General features: G+C 40.4%; 2 protein-coding genes across 8 annotated transcripts in view; one reads left to right on the plus strand and one right to left on the minus strand.

Moving 5' to 3' along the window:
• The window catches only part of MIDEAS (mitotic deacetylase associated SANT domain protein), a 52,662-nt gene extending 45,962 nt beyond the window's left edge, over positions 1-6,700 (plus strand). For all 3 annotated transcript variants that reach the window (XM_068684018.1, XM_068684019.1, XM_068684020.1), the window contains exon 13: positions 1,243-6,700. In XM_068684018.1, coding sequence (XP_068540119.1) covers positions 1,243-1,462 — 220 coding nt within the window. In that variant the 3' untranslated portion in view covers positions 1,463-6,700. The remainder of the gene's footprint in view (positions 1-1,242) is intronic.
• A 2,557-nt stretch (positions 6,701-9,257) lies between these two features.
• DNAL1 (dynein axonemal light chain 1) lies at positions 9,258-25,123 on the minus strand. Of its 5 annotated transcripts, none has more exons than XM_068684027.1 (8): positions 25,043-25,123; positions 22,879-22,917; positions 19,445-19,554; positions 18,325-18,380; positions 15,533-15,588; positions 14,413-14,539; positions 13,871-14,017; positions 9,258-12,417 (listed from the first exon to the last, which is right to left on the minus strand). In XM_068684027.1, exons 1-8 carry the CDS (start codon positions 25,121-25,123, stop codon positions 12,368-12,370), a joined length of 666 nt encoding a protein of 221 aa, XP_068540128.1. In that variant the 3' UTR covers positions 9,258-12,367. The 5 variants fall into 5 exon arrangements, with proteins under 5 accessions (XP_068540128.1, XP_068540127.1, XP_068540126.1 ...); XM_068684026.1 differs by having other exon boundaries at positions 13,871-13,963; positions 24,923-25,123; XM_068684025.1 differs by having other exon boundaries at positions 13,871-14,014; positions 24,923-25,123.
• Positions 25,124-25,144: the final 21 nt, after the last annotated feature.

The following is a 25,144-nucleotide window of genomic DNA, read 5'->3' on the forward strand; positions in this document are numbered from 1 at the left end:
GCAGCTTTGAGATGTCTTTCATGTCAGAGGTATATTGATATTAAGATAGTACTACTTGGATAATTACCTTCTGCTGACTGTTTTTCTTTAAAGGAATGAGATGCCACCTGCGTTTCAACTGTGTGTGGTATTTGGTGTTAAACTGCACTTTCAAACATCTGCTTTATTGCCCCTCTAACATTTACATTTATGTATTAATTGATTTCTATATATTTATTAGCTCACATACTAAGAAATTTACTCATGAACCGAAACAGAGAAATTCGGAACACTACCATTGTTACAGCAGCAGATGTTAGGCTAGTGATTTTACAGTTCATCTGGTTAAACTTGTATCCATCTTCTGTGTCCATAAAATGCATTTGTTTTTCCTTACAAGGTTCTAGTAGTTCTTGTAGACTTGTTGCCAACAGATTCACAAATGCCAAGAAAATTCAGTTCCAAACATAAACTGCTTATTCTTAAAACAATAGTGAGTTTTGTAATGCCAGTGGCTGTGCTTTTATTTAAGAAAGACACAAAGCTAGGGGATGGCAAGAAAACGAGATCTCCATCTAGTTAAATCATCAGAGCTGTTGACAAATTCCTGCTGTGGCTGGTGCTTACTTGGCCCTGCCAAGTTACCCTGTCTCTGTGTCCTCAGGGAGCGTGTGGCACTGGAAAGGGCAGAGCTGTGAGAAGGCAGGCAGTTAAAATTTGGTCCTGGTCACCGGCAGATGAGAACCAGGCAAGGAGTCGTAATGGTGTCTAAACTTGTCCTGTAACATTTGGTGCCAAGTCCAAATAGTTAATGGTGAGAGAGATTGTGGAAGTGCAGAGTTGGGAGATAAGAGCTCACGTGTTTATAGCTGTGTGGACAAGTGTCAGGAGTGGCAATTGGCCTTTGTTCACCTCTTTATTGTATTTTTGCAGCATAGGGGGAACACCTAAAAAGTGGATCCATGTTGTGTTAAGCAGCACATGCATGTTTCAGTACCAGCACTGCCGCCCTGAATTTAGAAAATGTAGGAGCCGCAGGTGTGTTAAGGAACAAAGCGAGTGGGTTGAGGGTGCTCAGCACCTCCTGCTAGCACTTCATCCAGTCAGAAGCGGTGTTTGCTGTAAGGCTTTGTTGCAATGCCAGCGTGGGTTCCTGTGCTGAAGCTCGCAAACTTGAGGCTGGAGCTGTAGAAAACTCTTTGGGAGAATTCATGAAGGAAATGAGGCTGTAAGAGACCAGAACTAACGTACGTGTTTCCTCAGGGTGTTCTACAAGGTGAAGAGCCGCAGTGCCCACATGAAGAGCCACGCGGAGCAGGAGAAGAAAGCGGCCGCACTGAAGCAGCAAGAGAGAGAGGCAGCAGTGGCAGCAGCAGCGGCAGCAGCAGCCCACAGCGAGGCCCAGCAGGAAGAGAGCAGTGAGACTGGGAGTAACAGCAGTGGAAGTAGCAGCGGGAGCTCAGATGAGGATGGAGAAATATAGCAGCAGGCCCAAAGTGGAGGGAGTAGCAAGGCTGGACCCATCTCCCCCTCAGTGATTTCACTATTTTGCTTGCACTTTTCTTACCTGAACCATCAGTTTCAGTGCTGCAGTTTCCTCATGCCACATGTTCCATTTTGCCTTGCCAGTACTGACCAAGCCAGAATGGTGGACAAAAAGATTTGTTTCAACTTGGATTTTTTTTTTTAAACAAGATTTCTATTTATAATCATACCTAAGGTACATAACAGAACAATGTCTCCTGCAGTGGAAGTAAGTTCTCTCTCAGGTCAATCAGACCTTTCTTCTTGTGCTTGTCAGGAATCATGATAATGGGACTCTTGGATATAACGCTTTCCAGACCAGAGCAAGAAAATGATGCTCTGCTCTGAGCTAACTGTATCCACTTACTGTGACACTGGTGATTTCTAGATGTTTTCTTTCTTAGCAAGTCGTTCTTCCTGTTACACTATCCTGCCTTTCTTTCTGAGCATTTATTCAGGCTGCCAACAAGTTTTGTGGAAAGATGGCTTGCAAGCCATCATCTTTTGTGGAAAGATGACTTTTGGCCTCTGCTTCACAAAAATGAAAAGTGGGGTGAGCAAGACACGCTTCTTCCTTTTGAGAGGAAGATTTACTTTTCAAAGGAACAATGAGGTGCTTTTGTTTTTATGCTGTTATGAATGCAGCAATAGATGTAAGGATATCCTGTGGGATTAGAGTAGCCACAGGCCTTTCGGGTTGTCTCATCATGGAAAATGAAACAGTCAGCCTTTGATTAACTTATTGGAAAATAGTCTGGGCTTCACAAGTGCAATTTGAAATGAAAACTGCTGTTTTTGACATTGGTTGTAGGGAAGCAAGCTTGTTTAGTGAAAATGAACCAGGACCTTGTATGTGTGTCAGACTGTGTGCACCCCAGAGATGGGAGGAATAGACTCTCATCTCTACCCAGCTCCTTAAATCCCTTGGCGAGTGGCTTTTACCTCTCAACACGTCCATTTCTTTCTTGTGGCAGTGCTCATTTATTCCTTGAAATTGCCATCATCGAGAGCTTGTATTAGGCAGAGCCCTAGTTTTGCAGAACTTCCTGTCAGTGTGTGGTTGTGTGTGCAGTGGGAGCTTTCTGCTTATTTCCACACAAGTGGCTGGACAGCTGTCCCTGCTGGGTTGTCCCTCTGACCCCTCAGCTTGCTGACGCAGTGACCTTTCCTTCAGAACTGACATATGCTAATAGCCAAAAAACATCTAGCCACCTGGTGAAGGAGAGTTAAGATTGTGCAGAAGTAGTCCAGGTGACACATTAGATCTGCACAGGATTGTTCTGCACATCTTTGTAGCCCATGTTTATCATTATTTCATAACGATGTAAAGAATCAGATCTCTTCCTTGCTCCTCGTGGCCTGTCAGTCCCAGCCCAGTACTGTGGCTGCCCAGCTTGCTCCCTCACACCAACCAGCCCCGATTCCTCCATCCCCGGTGCCAGCAGTGTGCCGTACCACACGTGTGCTGCTCTCGTGGTGCAGTTTCGAAGAAGCTGATCACTCCTGCAGCACCAAGCAGGAATCCTAGGTGGGTTACTGCACATGAATTACAGCTGTTCCCAACTGGCTGATTTCCTTAAAATTTGGCCCTTCAAGCTGCCAAATGAATTCCAGGTAATATATACTTGTCAAGTTATCCATGGAAAATGGATCTGACTCCAGCATGCCACCTTCTTTTCCTGCCCCAGGTAACTTCACGCAACCATGATTACTTCACTGCCCACGTCGGCAAGGCTGTGTATTGCACCACGTTTTCTTTGACACGTATATGCTTTTGCATAGACTTCTTTTTCTTGGTAGAAACGGTTACTACTCTTAAAATGAGTAGCGTTATCATTAAGGACTGCACTTTTTTCGGTGTTGACACTTTTGCCTGCAAGTGTCTGCCAGTGCTGTATTTTTCATTCCTAACACAGTTGGGCATCCCTATTGGCATTTGGATGGCTGTTCCGTGTTCCTGCTCGTATGGGTCTTGTTGACAAGACTGCGGAAGCAGATGGCGTGTCAGAAACTATTAAAATCCATTCAAAAACTGCAGAGAACTGAAAGCTACATATCTTTAAAGAGAAGTTTAAGCCTATCAGTCTTCCCATTAAGAATCTCAGTGTTGATTATCCTTTTCTTCGTGTAAATTGGAGAAAAGGCTACCATTAAATTATCCTAGGGCCCTTAGAGAGATCAGAAGCTGTAGCATACTGTGCCAGGACAGACAGTAGGTGAAGCAGCTGGAACTCACAGCTCACTTGTAGTGCTGGGATTAATTCCAGTAAAAAGCAATGTAGCAATTAAAGTCCTGAAGTGTGTCTCTGGGAAGTTGCCAGTGGTTCCCAGATCCTGAGAACTGCAAGGCAGGGCAACCATTCAGCAAGGCTGGTGAGTATAGCTAAAAAGGATTTAAAATAATCTAGATGTTGTTATGCTGTTGTAATGAAAGCATTTCCCTGGGGTACCGGTCTCAGCAGTAGCGTAGCACACACTTACTTAAGAGACTGGGAAGGCTTAGAGACACAGAACAAAGAAACAGAGATAGAGTGGACCTGGTACAGGGCAAAAATGGAGACTAAAATGAGGCTAATCACACTGTCTTAGCAAAATGCTTTCGCTATCCTTGATAAAACAGTGCAAATCAATTTATATTTCATCCTTTTGGGGGGCGAGGGGGCAAGAGGCTGTTCCTGTAGGGACAAATGTAATGACCAGTTCTGTCTTGTTTCTGACAAGTAGAACAGGAAGATTAGATGCAGAGAGGTTATTACTGGAAGAAAATCAGAAAGGGGCTTTTTCTGAGGATGGCCACTAAAAACTATGGGTTAGCATGGCTGACCAAAATTGCTTAAGTATTCCAAGTGAGTGGTAACAAATGCTTAGTCTGGAAATGTTTTTGAACATGCTTACATATTGCTAGTAGCCACCGAAAGACCTCTTTTCTATCATGATAATAAGGAAAAATGCTCCTTCGAGTGTGTTGTTTAAACAAGCAAAACCAAACCTGCTGTCCACTTGCTTACAGTAGCAGTTTGGAATTGATCATATGTCTGAATTAGATCAAAAGTTGGCAGAGTTGTTTCCAAAAAATAAAAATAAAACAAAAAACAATTCCCCAGTCACTGTAGACAAAGCATTTGAACTGAATTTGTCTGATCAGGGATGAATTCTGGTATTCTTTGTGGGGAAAAATTACTTGAGTGGCTCTTTACTGCAGCACAGTGGTAATTTAAGGCTGTGTTGTTCCAATTACGATTTTTTAAACAAGTTTTATATTCTAATGACTTGTCCATTTTCAAGCTCTGTGTGAATTATTTTCCATTGTTCAAAAGCACTTTGACAGATCTCCATTCTCTCCATTCTTGCCATTAATTTAGAAAAAGGCGCTGTATGCTTCCTTACCAAGCTGAGTGTGAACAAGGAAGGTGTCTCTTTGCATTAGCTGTCTTTTCTATGGGAACAAACAGAAAATGTATAGACTGCAGGTCTGTAAATGTGTGCTGATGTCTTTTGCCTTTTATAGTGCAAGACCAGGCTTCATGTGGTCATATAGCCAGTAGTCAGGTGGTTGCATTTCCAAACAAGTACCTGTTTTGAGTCTTGATGCCAGCTTTGGGTGTTGCAGAGATGCCACGATAGAAGGTTGTACCGTCACATTTTGGCCTGGTCACGTGCTTTTGCCCTTCTGCCTGTGTTGTCTGCCCTTTACAGATAGATTCAGCCTTTCAGGTTTGTGCTCTGCATGGGATAGCATCTCAGTTTTGTAAGACCGTGTGTATATAATTACTAGATACATGCATGCACTTCTGATGCATATCTGATATAGCTACAGGTGTTTTGCAGTCCAGCTGCAAGGAGAACAACTCTACATCTCAATTTATTGGATGTTTTTCCATTTAAAATCATGGGCAGTTTTGCTGACCAGGTAGCGGTGTCGTAGGGAACTCGCCTCTGTGAGCTGCAGGCCCCCAGACCTGCCTCTGCAGGAGTTGGTGTGTTGAGAGCTGGGGCCTGGTGGGACTGGGCAAAAAGGACATGCTGAAGCTTAAAGGTAACTCCTCTGTTACTCCCATACTAGTGATGTAACACAAAGTCCAAATCAGCTAACAACACATCTCATTTCTCAAACCTGATACTTAAGGTCATTTCGTGTATTGCAGCAAACTTACCTTAACAGTCAATGTACAAAAAAGTTGTTTGCGAAACCAGAAGGAGTGCCCGTTCTCACTTAGCCATTATGTACCGCTTAACTCTCTTTCGGGCAGCGGACTTGGAAAGTCCTAATATGTTTTCTATTTAAAAAAAACACGAGTGGGGAGGACAACAGCCATAGAAGTCTTGTCTGCTTTCACACAACGGCACTTTTAGTCCAATGATTACCTCTGCCACAAACCACCTTCTCAGCCATGTTTTCCCATGTAATCTTTCTCCCTGTTTTTTCTTCTAATGTATGTCTGCAAGTTTATAAAGCTTTAAAGAGACAAAGAAGTGGTGTCTGCAAACCGTGTTTGATATTCGTGGGGGTGAGTTTCTATGACTTGGGTTCAGCTGCTTTACTTGCGCTCAGTCTCTCCAATGTCAAGTGTTAGGAAGACACAAACTTTGAACCCGCAGCTGTCTAAGGATTTTTTTGTTCAGAGATTAGGGTTCCATTGACAGCTGAGCCTGAAAGATCCTTAACTTCTCAAGATTATAAAACAGCATATATTTTTATAGAAATGTAATTGTATATTTTAAAAAAAATGTTTCTTGCAGCTTCTCCATATGTATTTTTCCCCTCGTAGTTCAGATTTGATACAAACTGTTTTTTTTGTGTTCATTCTTTTTATGTTGTTTTTAAATTTTTAGTCAAAGCTTTCGTGTACTGTACAGGAGCAGTCAGCCTTTGTAATTACTGTATAAATGCTTTATAATAAAGTATATTACTTTTATTTTAACAAGCGAGCAGACACTTCCTTTTGTGTGTTTGCTGCCTAGGGCACCTTCTAAAAGACTGTTACATGTTAAAAATGTACATATATAAATATAGTTACCTGTTGCTGTACAGTTGTGATAGACCGGACTGAATTTATTTTTTGTGTGCTTTTTTTTATAAAATATTAATACACTAAAGGAAATCTTGCTGATGTGATTGTAATGTACTATGTAACTTATTTACTTAATATCCTCTATATATCTAAAAAACCTTTTATTAAATGAGGTTTAAAAAATAGTTTCATAGCCCATTTTTTTTGTTGATGTGGCTGCGGGGCTCGGGGTGGGTATTGGCAGTGATACGTTTGTGCAAAGGAAGCACTGCAGGTTCTGTTATGAGTTCCTTTTAGCTCTTCTGCTCTCTGATCACGTTTACCTCTGTATTTTCCATAGCAGCCCTCAGGGCTGTTTCTCAATATTTTCCCTGAAGACATCAGAAGCCAGGAAGAGTCTTGAAAGAGTTCTTAGAAATATGCAAGGAACGCTTCCTTGGTCCACCTCTGTGCTGCAAATGAGGACAGCTGAATTCTGCTTCTGAAACAACCTCAAGGCAGCATGAAGTCAGTCAGCACTTGAGGCCTATATCAAATCTGAATTCCTGAATGGCTGTTGGGTGGGATAGAAAATAGGGACTGAAGTAAATCTAGAGCCGCTGGAAAAGGAGGTAACACTTTCCTGCTGCTTAGTAGTTGAACCTGCTGGTTGTAGAAACAACGGCAACTCATATTTTCCAATGGTGGATTTAGTATGTATATCTACATACATTATTGAACACTGTCTTAAAGGCACTTGTCTGTTAGCCTGGATCTTTTTTCTTTTTGAATTTTGTAATACAGCACTAATCCAATTTCTTCTGGCAGCTGGATGTCTTGCTGTGGGTATTAAATATTAATATACTTCCTTCCATCTTCAAAGCAAAGGTTTCTTCTCTTCTGGTAGTTGGCTGTTCATACATAACTAGCCGACTGTATCTGGCACCTGCGGGCATGAAGTCTTTAAAAGCTGCAAATGTTTTGCTACGTTAAGCATACTGCAGAAATGTGTATCGATGTCTGACTGGTTTCCTACGAGCTTTCAGGTAGGACCAAAGGTGGCTCACCTGAAAATAATTCCTTTTGTTTCAGTTGCTCATTTATGCTGACAAATTTAGGTTCCAAGACTGACAAAGCTGAAAGAAGAAAGATTTAGCTGAAGATATTTTTATTTTTTTCAGCTCAGTGTAAGAGCCCTTGCTTTAATTTACTCCTGCAGATGTGGATGTTAATCATCAATAGCAGTTGGGGCAGTAAGTAAGTAGCACGTTGCATAGTTGGCACAGACAATGTGTTGGCCTCACCGACAAAGCCAACTGGCAGAAGTGTTTCAGGCTGACTACTTAGTACTAGAACTATGAAGCCATATAAACTAAGTCTGGATAATGCAAAAAGCCACACGTCTTGGGTGGTTTGTTTTTCTTTTCTTTTTTTAACTGGTGGATCCAAGTGCAAGCTTACAGAAGTCACTTCAACTGCATAGAAATACCTTACGAAGTGCTTCACAGATTAGCAAGTTTAAATGCATTTTGAGATAGTGGCATTGTGATGAATTTTGCCGTAATTCCATATAGGTGGTATTGTTTGTTTATTTTTTTAATAGAATTACAGCTGTTGTTGCAGGATGATATTCTTGTAATTGAGACTGCTGTGGACTGCGGGGTAGAAAGCTTTTTCTTTTATAGCTGAGTTTTGACAATGTATTTCAGTGATGCTGCTTACTGAAAGCTAGTTTTTGTTACAGAAGTTTAGTACAGAGCAGTTGTCCTGGCTGAATGCAGTTGACTGTATAATACTTACTATTGACAGCTTAAATTCAAAGCGAATTAACAATTTTGTGTTGAAGTAAGACTTACCCTTTATTTAACATAACATGGCCTTTTTTCCCTATAGAAAAGTAAACATTTTTTCTTAGGACCTAAGAACAAATCTGACAACCAATATCTTTCTTAAAAGATCGAAAAATATTCATGTATCAGATGACAACAATCACAATATATCAATGCTTTTGAAGTCTAAGTTATTTTCTATTCTAAAATATAGAGGCAATAAGGGACAGCACTTACAAACTAAATTGCTCCCTGAGCAGCTAGGAAAGTTTTTAATGAGAACAACATTTAATTTCTGAAAGCTCTTCAGAAGTTGAACTATTCCATTACACAACAGCCAAAGTTTTTTGTATAAAATAACATTCTATTATTTTTATACAAGTTTCACAGAAGATCATTTATAAACATAGGCCTAAATAATTTAAACACGGCAATTTTAACAGTTTGGTCATGCTACAAAATTACTGTATACAAAAGGTAATCAAAAGTAGATGTTAAAAGTGCTCTCTTGCTTGAAGATTTTTCTAGATGAGTCTACTTTCTAGTGTAACCTGAGTCATTTGCTGGTTCTCAGGTCTCTTTCCAGCCATTCGCAACATAATCACCACATACATCGGCTCTTTGAAGAGAGATCAGTGTGCTAACAAGTAGGTAAAATACTTATTTCCTATCTCTAATTTAATTTTAGATATTTTTCTAAGGAATAAAGTGGATGCTAATCCTCCATAATTTCAGTGGGAAAAGCAGAATTCCACATGGCTTGCAAGTTTTACATGGGTGCTCTTTTCATCCATGACTAATAATGTGCTTAGGACTTTAATGGATGTGGTGAGATATGGAAGCGCAAAGAATAATACAGAAAGACAAGTCCTTCGACATCCTACTCAGCCACGCCTCAGGGGCATGCAGTCTGATCATGTTAGCTTATAAATGACACGGTGCAGCAGCACCATTAGTATGCAGATCTGCTGCTTTAATTCTGTTGTCTGCATACATCTTCCACCACATCCAGTGCATAATTTTAAAGTGCAAATTTTAAAAACTTATGAAAACTTTTTTCTTATTTTGGAGGAGAAAAAGTTAATGGGGTTTAGCTTTGTTCTTGACAGTAACCACAATTCATCAGATAAAGCAGCATTAAGCTGAAACTTCAAAAGGGCTTTAATTTCTACACTAAGATACTGCAGCATGAAGGGTGAATGGTATAGGAAAGTTTGTAAACGTACCTTACTGCTGTTACAATGGTGCTGATTCTGGATGCCTTGTTCCTTCAATAATGATTTGTGTATGTGTGTGTGGTATTTATAATGTAGCCCAAAATAAGAGCTAGAGCATTTGTGCTGTTAATCCATTAAAAGAGCTGATGACAGTGGGCTACATGATACCCACAGCTCCACCACCTCCACCACCTAACAACTGCACCAGTTACTGTTGGACCGATCACCATACGCATAGCCTCTGTTTGTCACTTACGGGAGCCAGCCTGATTACCTCCAGCCCTTCCGTGTCACCTACAAGAGCCAGGAATCATTCTTTCACCCCTCAAGTCTTGACAATGGAGCTGTGCTTTGTTCCAGTTGTCACCACACAGGACACTTACCTTTCTCTTCTGTTCTCAGACTGTCCCAAAATAGCCTGAGTCTTTGCTCAATCTAATACTGCCTTTATGAACGTACGCACTTAGACCATATTTAGGTACTAAAAAAATCAACCACTAGGATTACATGGCATTGGAGCACATTCTCTCTATCTCCCTACTCTCTCGTTTCATTTCAGTAGCTAATTAAGCCATACATACCATAATTAGAAACTGTACTAGGAGAACACAGTTACAGAGGTTTGAATGCATTGCTTCTCAGCCAAGCTCTGTGATTCTATCCTGGAACTATCTCCACACACATATATGAATTTGACTTCTCCTTTTGTTAGTATTAGCCAGAAGTCAGGTTTTATTCCACTCCAGCTCTGACTCAAGGTAAACACATTTTAATTGCAGTAGTCAGGAGCACGTGCCAATCCCCTATCACCCTAACACAAAAGTTGCGGTCAGCAGAGACTGCGTGTGCTATAACATAGGTGTTTTCAGAGCACGTCCACTTTTCCAAAAGTGGCTGCTAGTGAACTTCATGGATTAGTTCTAAAAGAGGACAATTTGAAATGGTTGTTGACTCCGTATCATTCATTACATGTGGGTACAAAACCTGTAAAATAAATCCAGTGATCAAGTTAACTAAGAACCAGCTTCTGCTTGCCAGAGCTGCTGTCTGGAAATGGTTTATGCTGGGTGAGGAATGCCAACAGCATTCACCATTGCTCTTCTGGCCTTTTATTAAGAAAGGGCTCTAAATCAAACTCAAATCTTATCTGCAATTGCCAACTTAACTTGGAATGCTTACAAATTTTTCTAACACTCAAAGACCAATGAGAGAGAATATATTGAAACTAAATGATGATTTCCTTGTCATCTTCTATTTCACATTTTTTACTTAATTCTACTGCTAATCAATTTCTATCTTCTACTAAAATTATACCTGGAGCTTGAGTTCAGTATCACTGTCACCTAGGCCTATTCCACCATTTTCTCTCTGACCATGACTTCCAGGATATCAACCCCTGCCATACCTTCACAAACAAAATAATAAAAGTGGCATTCTGCCTCCTTCCCTTATATACCTGTTCTAAAACTGGGACGCATGCTTCTTGCCATTCTAATTTAAACAAAGATGATGCCAAGAATTAGAAGAAAACCTTAAAATATATAAATAAATAATAAAATAAAATGAAATAAAATAAAAGCTGCCAAAATATCTATTTAGATCACTTGATCTAGTCTCTAAAGAAAACAGAGGAAAAAAGGGAGAAAAAAACAGGGAGAAAAAACATTTGGCATCCAGTAGTGCAATCAGGAATGTCTTCATTGTTTTAACACTTTTCACTAAAAAATAGTTACCTGTCATATAAGGGGGTTTTATAAAAACTGGTTAACCTGCAATACAGCACATTTAGTATGTCTTCAAAACTTATTTTCCAATGCCCGCTTCCCATCTCATCTCACCTCATCTCCACTCACCTTCTTCAGTAACTACATACACAATCCACTCACTGCTTACATCTGTGCTTTAAAAAAAAACCTAATGAGTATCTCAAAATCAGAATTTTAAATCCCAAGCCCAGGTCTTTGTTCACTGCTTGAGTTAAGTACTAGCCTACGAAATTACAGGAAAATTCCAGAGCTGAGAAGGATTATGTCCATCAGCGTGCCAAAACAAAACTAACTAGGAACCAGCTGTAGACTAATAACTACATTTTTCCAATCAAAATAATTTCTTAATGAGAAATGAAAAGCTAGCATTTTAGTCTCACTGCAACCATGCAAAGAATTCCCATTGCCTCTTTAAAATAAATAAACATACACATTGTACATGGCCTTCTAAGCTACGAAGCTCAGAGTTCCCAAGAAGCCCAGTTCAAAACTTAAGGCCAGTAACAAGAGATCATGAGCCCAATACCTTTTTTGTGCGTACATCCACAACTACTGGGCCTATTTGGCATAATAGTTAAGGGGATGAAAAGGCAAATTCACATACTTAAAATATTAAGGGATTCCCATGAGAAAATTAAACCTAACAAAGTCTGTAATGTATCTATAAAACACAACATTGTTTAGCCTCAGTGTTTCAAACGAACATTGGCCAGCTGCACCTAACAAGCTAAAATTGTTGTATTACAACCCGAGAGTGGACAACAAGCACCACTAACCAGGGATTAGGAATAGCTAGGTATTATTTTAGGTAAAGATTACTTACTAACCAAACAGCAGATAAACTCAGCTCCACTGGTCTCTGCAGAAAATGTCATAAGCTTGACAAAATTGGTGTGCCTGTATTTTGGTAAATAATTCTTTGGGTGAGAGACGGTGGAGACAAGCTGGTCTTCTAAAAATTGCCCAAAGATCTTCTTCAAAACAAATGTTTCTATCAAAGTTCTATGTGCTGAGCAATCTGGAGATACTTAAATAATTAAATACCCAGAACGAAAGTCTCATCAGTTTCCTCCTCCTTCTTCATCTTCTTCTTGTTTAATAACTAGGATACCTAAGAGGAAAAAAAAAAAAGAAAAAAAAAGAGAGAAAAAAAATCTGCAAAGATTTATGACTAGATTATGCAGGGAAAGGTTCAGTTTATGCCCTGGAAAATACCTTCAGTGCTTATTTTTGTCCAGAAGATACTCAACCATTTCACCAATTCTGAGGTGCCTCACATAAAGTGTATAAAAATAGCAGGATCTTGGGACAGTGTAACAGCAAGAAACTTACATCCAGTTCTAGCATTTCTGACCTTTCTTTTACTCAACATCTTTGTTTTCTGTGGCTTCCATTCTTAAGTGTCTTTCTCTCTTTCTAAACTGCATAGGAAAAGCACCTGCCTAATTCAGAGCTGTCCATTGCTCCAGGATGCAGGGATGCTTAAGAAATGAACGGCGTAGCCTCATGTGAACAAGGTTACCCTTTGCCTTTATAGATACTTGCCCTATTATGTTTTTTTCTACTCTCAAAGTGTTTTTACTACAGTAGTAAATGGACTATTGCAGGCCATCCTCCACAGCAGTATATTTCTCTCAGCAGGCTTCCACTTCCTAAAAAAATTCATGGCCCATCTGCTGCTCCCTATACTGACGCTGTCCTCTTTTACCTTTTCTGCTGCTACTCTGTTATTAGTGTTACCAGTCCTGCTCTCCTCTTCACTGCTTTAGCAAACAGGGGTTAACAGAGAACAGTTAACAACTCCGTTAGCAGAAAATAGGATATGTAAAATAGATTTTAAAACTATCTCACTTCCACTCACGATTCAGGACGTTCTTTAATGTATTTTCATGTCAGTGACTTAAAAAGGAGAGCAGCAGAGGAGAGGCCATAAATTCAGGCTTACCAAAACAAAGAGAGGGAAATACTCCAGCATTTGGGAAACTTGCATGAAGCTTTGAAAAGTTGCCTTTGTACAAGAAAATTAAAAATATATATATATCCCTGTCCACCCTCATTCTCCCAAATCACTATCTTTTGTTGGGAAAAAAAAAAAAAAAGAAATTTGCTGGGAAAACTGTAATTCATCCTGCCTGACCAAAAGCTTTGTTAACTTACTTAATGACAAATACTTAAGTATATAATTTCACAAGTCAACATGTGAACTCCACAAGAGAACTTCAAACCACTATTAAGTGTGTATAAATATTTCAGTTTCCTACTAGTTATGTGCTAAAACTATTTCACTGGATAGCTTTAAGAGTAAAGCCCAACTGCGGGCTGACTGCAAGACTTCTTGGATTTAACAGTCCAAAAACACATCAGACATTTCCAGAAGATCCTGCAGCTAGTGCTGCAAAACTCAGCTGCCACAGGTTAGCCTACTTCTGAATAACCCCACAGAGAGGAGGGAGGAACATTACATGGTCACACAGATGAGTTTCTGAGGTTGTGATTCATTTCCTCGTGGACTTCTTTGTATTAATCTCTTCACTTAGATCAGTTGCCTCACACCCCAAACTCACCATCCAGCTTTTTCAGCTTGGGCACCCGTTTGGTTGCTTCTTCAATCCAATTGTTCTTCTGGTCAGAGGCGTATTTCTCTTGTAGTGGATTGCCTACAAACACCAGATCCTCTAGTAATGGCAGCTCTGCCAGTCTCGCAAACTCTGCTGCAACCACAAATGTGAAAACACCAACCAGATTGTGGAACATGGAAAGTACAACTACACCAAACCTTCTTTTCAAACTCCATGCAAACATAAATAGCATGAGATACAAGAGGACAGGGATTGTTGGGGCTTGAACTGGTAGCAGGTTAAAGAACGGGTACACGTTTCAAATAAGTCCAAGCAAAATGATTCAAAGAACAAACTCCATCGGGCTTAGAAGTTAAATTCAACTTTCTAACTACTTTTAATCTCTTGAATGAGTGACTGTTCAGGGATTCAGTGCACCTCTGCAGGCTTATCAGTAAATTTAAGCCCCAGAACACACAGAACTATTTTTCATTTGCTCATGCATTCACTATACTACATAGGAAGCTAAATAGACAGGAATGGCTTACCCCAGTCTTTCACCAAATTATTTGACATATAAAGAACCTTCAGCTTCTTCATTACACGGATACCCCGCAGTTTCTCAATGAAGTTATACGAAATCCACAACTCCTCTAACGTGTCTCCAACTGCCTCCTGGAAAATGACAGGACGACTCAGGTAACTGGAAGCAAGTCTTGCTTATTCTTCAGATTTACTCTTCTTCACCTCTACAGGCCACCTCACGTACGAAACTACTAAAGTATAGTGGTCCTTATTTCCTTTTAAGCAGGTCCCTAATTAAGCATTACAAATATCAGTGGGAATTAAGAGCAAAGGATATGAAATATATTTTGGAGGACTGAAATCACAATATTAAAACAAGACAAGGAATAGTTGGCAGAAGCAGCTGTTCTTAAGGCATAGGGACAGAGGAGACAAATTTGGCTGTTTGTGCACTGCAAATATACATAAAGTAACTACAATTCAACAACTCAGGGGGTTTTATGCAGTATGAGAGAATGATTCATTTCAAGCACATGTACATTTGTACCTGAAGAACAGAAGTTGCTCATAACCCTCAAAAAAGAGTTTTTGTAAACCAACCACTATACATTTTACATCTGCATTTTACAATTAAGAGATAAGGTATCTCAGAGGGCAGCAATAGCTTTGAAGAGGAATATTCTGTAGGAGGAATATTCTGTGGGGGCAACATACAATATCTCTCAAGGAAGAAAAGAACTTCTACATTCATGTAAAAAAAAAAAAAAAAAAAAGTTGATTGAACAGAAGCTCTGCCTTCATACAAATGTAACAAAACTGATCCCATTTTTTTTCCCCAACAATTCTTCCTCTGCCTGGTAAACTTAGTTCTTCCACCACCTTCTCTCCCAAAGCCCTATTGCTCAGCGTGCCAGGTAACATAAATGGGACAGACTCTCATGAAGCGTGTGTTCACAGGACTGCCAATATTTTTAGTAAAGAACCATAGCCTAAGTATGGATTTTCTGGAAGAAAAACCCTTACAGAAGCCTGTAGGAATTACTTTAAAATAAAGCCAGACTTTTATGAACATAGGGAAATTAATCCACATCCTAGATAGCATTCCGTTTTGTTAGTAAAGACTTAATATTAAGAAGCACGTACCAATCCATTCAAGTTCTTTATGTTATTTCTTCCCAAAGACAGAATTCTCAAATTTTCTGAAATAGATAAAAGAATATTTCTTGTTAGTAAATGACTTTTTATAAGGTGTAAGAAGGTGCTGTAAGTTAGGTAAAACTCCATATTCTACTTCTAAAAACTAACCAAAAAAAAAACCAAAAAACTCCACATTCTGAATAGGCTGTCCTAAGAAAGAATGACATACGAGAAACAAAACCCCCTGACAATGAACAGGAATTGACGCAGTGGACAGCTCAGAAACATGCTCATGAATACAAAGCTGGTTATTTAGTTGAATTTCAGTCCAGATAAATACTAGGGGGAAAAAAAAATCATCTTGCATCTGAACTCTTAACTGCTAGCTTGCTAGGTTTGATTTCACATAGTGAAAATCTCTTCTTCTCCAAGTAAAAATTTGTTCCAATTTCATTTTAAGGCAGCAGATTTGATTTTTAAAATAGAGACAGAATATAAAGCTTCCTTACAGAAGTCTGGTGAGAAACACCTCAACTTAGTCTAGCACCCAGACAAAGCAGCTTTTTAAGTGAGCTGTTCTTGCTGGATTTTTAAACTCAAACCATGACAAAATAGCAGTCCTTCTGTAAAACTCATTTTCAGTTTTAACGCAAGCTTTCTTGATGGTGTAAATAAGCAAACTGAGTTGCAGGATATAGCTGGGTTAAGTGTGGATCAATACTTCTCACTAATATTTCAAGACTTCTCAGTAGCTGAAGGATGAAATACTTAATGATCTTGTTTTCTTCTTGTAAGTATAACGATTGAAAATACACTGTGCAATAATTAATGGCAAGAACAATGAATGTTCCAGTCTAGTAGCAACAGGCTGCACTCATAGCACATGCAGTGGCTGGGGACTGCTATGCATGAAGACTCAAGGCTGATCTAGAAGAGAGAATTATATGTTCTATCTCAAAGAATGTAGGGATGAAACCACACCTGGTAAAACCACACCTGGCAAATATTCTAAAACAGGAAGACTAGTTATCATTAAAAATTTGAGGTACAATCAGAATTCTTAAAAAGTTTAATATACAACCAGGCTCAAAATATGGAAACTCATAATCTTTAAGTCTAAAGTCAACCACAGCTGATATTCTCCAGAATATCCCTAAGGATCCCCATCCACATGGGAAAGCCTTTGGGTCTAGCCAGCTACCCTCACTCTCTTTGTAACTCGCATTTAGAAATCACAAGTTTGCACTAGCTCTGGAAATTTCTAAGAGATGAGAGGATACTTACAAATACAAAAATGACAGATTACTTGAAAAGCTACGCTTTAAAACTGTTTCTAACTGCTGTTACTGCTCTTTATTAAACTTGTTCTGAGATTTAGAAGTAAGATCTCCCTCATGGAATATTTACACACACTAAAACACATAACCAGCACTTGTTGCTATCTAAAACATCTTCCTCACATGTATGGACACAGGGCTGTCGTCCTTCACACAGAATAATCTACTCAGCATAATCACTGTATCAGGTATATACACTAATATTCATCTTTTCTGTTTGAAAAGAGTGATCAGAACTTGAACAGATTTCTCTGCTTCCCCTCTGCAATGAATAAAAGCAAATTTGTAATAATTACTTGTTTGCTGTCATGGTTATATAAGCACTGATTTCTCTCTCTTTCACAGAAGCCAACAGAAATTGTGAGGTCCTCACATACCTTTAAGAGACAGACCACATAGTTCTATTTTGTCTGGCCTCCAGATCAAATATTTGGCACAGAACGTTTGTTTTCATTCTATATTTTATTAATATAAATGTTTAAGATGCTTTGAAAGACTTGTTATGTTTTAAACCACTTAAGACTTGATTGGATTCACCTTTATTATATGACTGCCTATTTATTTTTTGCTCGTGACAGAGTTATCCACATTGAAATATTACAGTATAGTTATTTGGGAAGACTCTACTGAAATATTTTTTCCCTGATTGGGAAGGTCTGAGAAATTTATGAAGACAGTTAAGGTCCTCAGGCTCCTTGACATCCCTGTCAGTGTGTAGTTGTGGCGGACAGTATTCTGGATTCCTTATCGGTATGCCTGGCAGTTTGATAGGGACAAAAAAGCCTGGAATCTCTAGCCCAAAACCTTCAGCTCTTTGCCATTCATGCCACCGAGTCAGAGTCTTCAGGACAGACCTTTCAGATTTCTGTCCAAAAGTAGAATAGAAACCCAGTGAGCTTCAGGGTTTCATAGCCATCTACCCAGAGGTGTTCAGTTCCACCTTCTAGTCAGTTGGCACACACCTTTCAAGCAAGAACAAAGCCAAAATAAGTACATCCAAACCCTCTGCAAAATGGAATGACATTTGTGCATCCAGCTCTGCAACACTCCAGCCTCAGCAGCAGACAATACCACAATTACAAAGCTGTTGAACTGCAGACTCTCTCCCTCATGAGTGTGGAAATTGGCTGTTAAATCATTCTAGAATCAATTAGGTGTTGAATATCATAACTCAGGGCACTGGAGGTTACAAAGGTGTTTCTGAATGGATTTGTTTTGTTAAGCTTGCACAGCAAGACAACTGGCAAGACTGCATAGAGGTACATGTTTGAATACAGCAGTACTACTAAACATGCATTCTCCAGGAAGACTGGTAATTTTAAAGTCAGTTGTAATTTTCTAAGAGGAAGGAGTTAAAAAGAATAAAATAGGTATAAAGCTGGACACATATGACAAATCGTGGTAGATGTCCTATCCAAGCCATAGAAAACAAATACAACCAGTCACTGGTGTGTCACTTACTTAGGCTGTTCAGGTTGGCGATTCTTTCAATGCAGTTTGTAGACAACGACAATTTCCTTTAAAAGCAAAAACAATCAACTCACAGTATAAAGGGAATCACTGTATCAGGAGAGTTCCACATCCAAACACCATTGCATTAGAAATAACTGTCTATTCTTCTCTCATTAGATAGTGAACAAACTGTATGTGTGAAGAGACTCAAAATATCCACAAACCCTCATGATTTCTGTAAATTTATTCAGCTTCTAGGATAGTACTTTGTGCTACTAACATCACATAGGGGGTTATCTTTTTATGCCTAGCCTTAACAAACGCATGGACATCCATTTCTGAAATGGCTCGAAATCCCTTCCAGAAGTCCCCTTTTTTCTCTCTCTCCCATCTCCTACGTAGGCAGTACTACATTTTCCTCAGTTACACAATGGCCTTACTGATTTGGTACCCAGAGCTACTTAGATAACTCTGCGTGCCGCTATACTGTGACACGTGGGCACATTAACCAAGGCAACGCATTGTACAGTTATGAGATTAGTGCTGTAGGACTTGATACGAACAGAATTTTAGGAAGAAACTCTAATTTGTTGCCAATCAACACAGAAAAAGCCTGAGCAAGTGGATATTACAGACTTTGGCTTATAACACCAAAGAAATAATAATAATATATATATATATATGTATATATATATACATATATTACATATATATATATATTTTTTTTGATGTTAAACTGCAACAGGCATGCATAAATTTTGGAATGCATCATAAATGTGTCAGTTAGCTGACAGATTCCAAGCATAGACCTGTAATTATATACTGATAAACAATACAGCAATTTTCTAGGGACAAATATTAGTACAGAATCTATCGTAACATCTTCCTGATTAAGTGACAGAGATCTTGGAGTCAAAAACAGGGACTGTTGGTAGAAAGAGAAGCTTATTTGAGGAAAAAAAAAAAAAGAAAGAAAGAAGGAAAAGAAAAAAGAAAAGAAACATATTGCATAGAAGGCCACACTTAAACATAGCAAACATGTATTTACATAGTGGACAGCAGAAAAAATAACAAGTAATACAAATAGAAGACAATGGTTAGTTTCCAATTTGTTTTTAGCTGAGCTTACTCGCAGTTAACAAGGGTGGAGAGAGATTCATCCATCCTCTCTACAGGAGGAATCTGGCCATACAGTTTCACCTCTTTTGCCTCTGAAGCCTTCTGGCCATTTTTTTCTTCCTAAAGACAAGAGAAGGTGAAGAATGTGCACACTGTTACATGCAGTTACTAAGAATTGCTATACTATAACATTCCTATAAAAGTAATTACTATAGAGGTAATTCCAATATATTACTAAAAGAAATTACTGGAAAGAGGGAGCATTCTGAATACTCTTTATCAAGAGTCCAGCTGGCGCAGCATGAAGAGGGGAAGGGTAGCTTCATTCTAAGATACTAAAAGCATGTATACATTACATAAGCTTTTTTCTTTAAAGATGTGTTACACTTGAGCAATTTCATTCAGGCATCCTCTCCTGAAAAGAAATGGAGAATAACTGGAGGTCTGAAAGTCTGCATCAAGGCACTGTCACAGAGACTGACATGTAGGAGCCTCAACTAGAGCCAATCTGAAACAGAAGCACATTCTTAAAATCTCTCACAAAAATCTCCTTCCTACTTCAACCAGAAAGCTCAGAACTCACGCCTAGCTCACAGCACAAACTCAGAATGCAGGGGAGTGCACTTTGGGGGAAGAGTCTCAACAGCATTTTGCTCAAATCTTTCCATGTTTTTAACCATTTTGAATAGCCCCTAGATATTCCTCCTTGTTAAGTCAGAGCTGTGACTCCTGCTCCTCTGTCTGAGGTGATAGCTTGCACCCAGCCTCAAACTGGTAACTCCGTCATGGCAGCTCTACCTCCTAACAAACATGTACATGAAAAGAGAAACATCTTACACTCTTCAGAAAAATGGAAAAAAAAAAAAAAAAACAGAACACACCATAGGACAAAGAGGGAGTTCCGAGTCTGGACTGGCTGTATTCTACCTTTGAATCAAAACCCAGTTAGAAATAATGGAGAAGTTGTAATTTAAAGAAAAGTATAAATCCTTACCATTCACAAAATGAGGAATTGAAAAAGAATCACCTCTAGTTAGTCATTAAAAAGGAGCAGAAAATTTCACACTTCAGAGAGTCCAGTAAAAGACAAATTTCCTATTTACAACCTAAGTTGATAATTTTCTAGATTATATTCTTTATAAAATCCAGAGATTCAGAAAAACAGTCATAACATCATCATTTGGGTGTGTTTATTTAAAAATACAATCTATTAAATCTTTTCACATTCTGAAGTGATGGTAATTATTGACTGAACACTTGGGCCAAGTCTCTTTTTCAGTAATAACACTAGTTTTGACAGCTGCTTCCCTGCCAGCACAAAGAGAACATTTTGTTGATTCCCTCAGCATTCAGTGGGAGGGCTGGAGGTCCGTTAACAAAGGAGAAATCTATTTGGAGTTTGCAAAACAAGGAGTCTTGTTTTCTTCCCCATTTTATGCAGCTGTTGAAAAGTGAGAGGGCTGAGGTTCGGCCTGGTTTCTCTCTTTTATATCTCTACTTTTGGGTGAAATTAATTGCTTCCCAGAAGCATTTAAGAATACCACAGAACAAGATCAGGTTTTGATAACATTATTTTCTCTCTTATGTGCCCAAAATACTTCCGACAACTTAATTGAATAGAAAATCATTACATTGCTATATGCATTTACTTATATTCCAGTTTCTGTCCAAATCCAGTGTGATAATATTTCTATTCATAATTAGCAATCTAGTAAATAGCATGTCAGATGTTTTGCTAGAACATGGCGAATGCATTAAAATTAAGTCACTATACAAATGTGAAACTTCAAGTTTCTTTTCTAAGAACCAGGATAACGCTGTATCTATTTGCATTTACGCTTAACTTTTAATCTACCATCTTAAACCAACAAATATAAACACATTTTTTCTTGAAGTGTGACAGAGAGGGAGCTCCTAACATGGAATATGGCCAGGAGTGAGAACGTGCAGAAAGAAAATTCATCCTGCTTGCCACCCACCAGCAGAAGGAAGGTCTGATGAAATACCACAGTAAGCCACAGAGAAACCACAGGTAGAACAGGCACTTGACACGAACAAGTTACCTGTTTGCTGAGTTAAAGTTGCTTTCATTTAATTAATTTCATCCTGACTGTAGGGCATAGGTAAACCCTTATGCCAAAGGGTTAGAAATACAGCTGGAATGCAACACAACAGCAGATCTAATTCTACAAGTCACATGGACCCAGATTAGGAGCGGTAAAGGGAAGCTTTAACTCCCCCCAGAAAACATGAACAGAAACGCACGTTCAGCACTTTGTAATTAACATTAATGGAAACTCACTGACACGGATCCATTATTTCTAAGAAACATGTGACAAAGGAGCAAATGTAAAATAAATCTTTAACAGAAAACATGGAGTAGAGGTTTTGGAGAGCAGAAAGAGTGAGGGAAGAAAAGGAAAGATAGCATTTTTTAAAATTCAGCTCACATCTCTGGTAACACTACTGTCTGCAAGTTGCTGCATTCTAATTCTTATTGGGGAGCAAGGGTGAAGTTTGCGGGGTATAACAACATAGCTGAAAATAAAATGTGAAATACTGAAGGTGCTAAATAACAGCAAAATTCCCAAAGGAGGTAATCTTCAATTGCAGACTGGTACCCTAAACACATGCTAAAGATCATGTGGCTTCCAGCTATACCTGTTCACAGAACTACATATCCTGATCTTCTAGAGACAAAAACATTTATAAACTCTCGCTCTCACTGTAGCTGCTGTCCAGAATTAGAGAGTGCAAGCACGTATATACCATGTGTGCCCTCATCTCAAATTCACTGCCACTGGGGAAAAATCCTCACTGGGTTCAGCCAACTGAACCCCAGAGGCATCCTGTGCCATCATTTGACATTATATCCACTTTCTTTCCAACAAACAGCTTCCTAGAAGGCTCCATGACAAGGTCAGTCACTGCCCCAAATAACTGTATTAACAGAATACTTTAAGAAGAAAAACAAGAAACTCTGGGACAAGCAGCCAATATAATAAGGGACAGTCTGCTACCAAACGATAGGAGAAGGTTCACTGACTTCAGTACTGTCAGCATTTCATACCTGTTTACTCTGTGGGAAGAACTGTACTCAGGTAAAACAAACAGGGCATAATTAAAACATGACATCCCCAACTATAAATTTCTCTGTAGCCTTGGGCCTTCTGTCAATGCATATTCAGCAGAACAAGGCAAGGGAGCAAAACAGACTTGTCTTTACCAACCATATGAGTTTACCAAGAACATGCAGAAAATCCAACACAACTGATTATTCCTCAATTACTGGAATAAAATTTTTACTTTGTGGAACTTTATATGGCAGATGTTTCAAGCAAACATATTTGTTACAGTAAGTTTGAAAAACTAGTTTATTTGAATGTAGTCAAAATCCACGCCACCGAGCACCGCAAAGCAGCTAGATACTGTTCTAGTACTTACCCACTTGGCTAGAGCTTCTTTGATAGTCGTTGCTTTTGCCTAAAAATAAAACAAACTAAAATGAATATTCACTGCAATTTTGTAGCCGACACGTTCACTGCAAACCTTCCTCCTCCCCCTTCCCTTTTTCAGTCCTGCTCATCTCCCCCTTTACGGCCTTATTGCCCTCTAGCCGATTCTAAAAAGCTGGAACCCACCAGGTGTCTCCGTTTTATTTTCTGGGGAACTCAGAGGCATTTTCAGAAGGAATCGGTTGGACTCACAAGAGCACATCATCTTCCTGACCTTGCTTCTTGCCCAGCCTGGACCATGGGTTTGGGCACTGCTTGTTAGCTTTGACAATTCAATTCAATTGAACTCAAAGGCATCAGAAGTTACTGCACTGAAAAACATTGTCTAATGCTCTTAAAAAAACACACTTGCTATTAATGTGCATTAGCAATTTCTTTTCTGAAAATGACTCAGTGAATAGACAGAAAGATAAAGCCTATTAAAGCTCACCAAGGAAAATAAGGTACCTCTTGCCAGAATTCAAAAGCAATCTGAAACTATTACATTTTGTTTTCCTCCAGTTGTTTTATGTCCAGTCACATCATGAGACGTGGATACATATAATATTCAGTTAAAAAAATCTGAGAGCTCCTGTGCCAGGCTTTTTAAGGATTGACCCACTGATCAACCTTCAGTCGTCACTAATTCTAAGTCTTCTGTCTCATCAGTCCCGTCAACACAAAATGACAATAACCAGACAGTTATATGCACACTCGTATATACAGACACTCCTATATCCTAAGCATTAAACATATTCCAAGAAGTTTTCAAATTAAAAAGGCCCCAGAGACCGATCTTTCACAAATCAGCAGCCTCCTGCCTATAAAATCAATGCAGCCCTTCACCGCAGCGCTAGCACACACAGAGCTTTTCAGGTAATCAGACGTCAAAAAACTGACCGTAAAAGTTAAAACCAACAAAGTAACTTCAGCTCCAAATCTCAGAGGTAGTCACCTCAGGTCACAAAGCTTTAATGCTGGGTACTTGAAACCCCTGGAAATTTTGGATCCAAAGGCAAAAGACAAGGGTTGTGGCAGCTGCAAACAGAAGAATGGCTGCAGGCACCCAGCAACAGCCTGAGACCCAACCAGAGGAAGGGCTCAGCTCCATTTCAGTCCCATCCATATCACGTGCTAGCTAGCTCTGGGTCCAGTGCAGTTAACCTGGTAACATTCTGTCAGGACAGTGCCTGCTTAGAGCCTGGTGGGGATAAACCCCAGAGAGACTGCTGTCCAGAAGGCCACACGCTGACAGCCTGACGAAGCTGAGGGTGCCACAGCTGCCAGCAAAAACAACTGGTTTCCAGTTGATCTTTTTTTTTTTTGATGGAACTTCCTCACGTTTTTCCACAGTTCTGCTAGCCGTCTGTACCAGCCCCGGGCTGCGTGAGCTCAGTCCCAGCATCTCCCTGCTGTGGATTCCTGCCTACAGCCAGCTCAGACTGCAGGCAGTGACCCATGGGCACCGAGGAACGGCTTCTCCCCTCACGTCCCTCCCGCCGTAACAGCCAATTTGGTGGAAATGGGAAAACCAGCAGGGGGTTATCACGAGAACGCGGATCAGGGAGGGGTTTGTAGGTTAGTGTGAGGAGACTTCCCTCAGGGAAGGCTGTTTGCAAGGCGCACACCGCGCAGCGTCCTGCGGGCAGTTACGCCGAAGCGCTGCTGCTTCGCGGGCTCAAAACGCCCAGCGCCCGAGGGCTGCGACCCTCACCCTGAGCAGCCGCCAGAGGCTGCCGGAGCGGGAACGCCTCAGGGGAAGAAAGCAAGGCGCGCACCGAGGAGCCCCCACAGCAGCGTTTGGCTGCCCCAGGAGGCGGCTGCGGGCACGGAGCGGGCTGTTTCCCGCATCCCCCCGCCACACGGAGCCCGGCAGGGCGCTGCCTTGCCCGGCACACGCTCAGGTTGCCCCCGCCGCCCCCGCCCGGCCCCCTCAGCGCGGCCCCGGCCGCTCCCTCCCGTGCCCCCCCCCCCCCGGCCGCTCCCGCACCCACCATGGCCGTTGCTACCCCGCACGCTCCGGTTGCTAGGGCACGGCCGCCTCCCGCGCATGCGCAGCGCCGGCGGGGCGGGGCGGGGCAGGGCGGGGAGGGAGAGCACGGAGGCGACCGCACCTGGCGACCATAGAGAGCGGGGAGGCCGCCGGGGAGAAAGTCCCATCCCGGAAGTGGCGCGGGGGGCGGCCCGCGGGGCATTGTGGGAGGCGGCGGCGGGGC

The sequence above is a fragment of the Anas acuta genome, chromosome 5 (assembly GCF_963932015.1).
Source record: "Anas acuta chromosome 5, bAnaAcu1.1, whole genome shotgun sequence".
Lineage (NCBI taxonomy): Eukaryota > Metazoa > Chordata > Aves > Anseriformes > Anatidae > Anas > Anas acuta.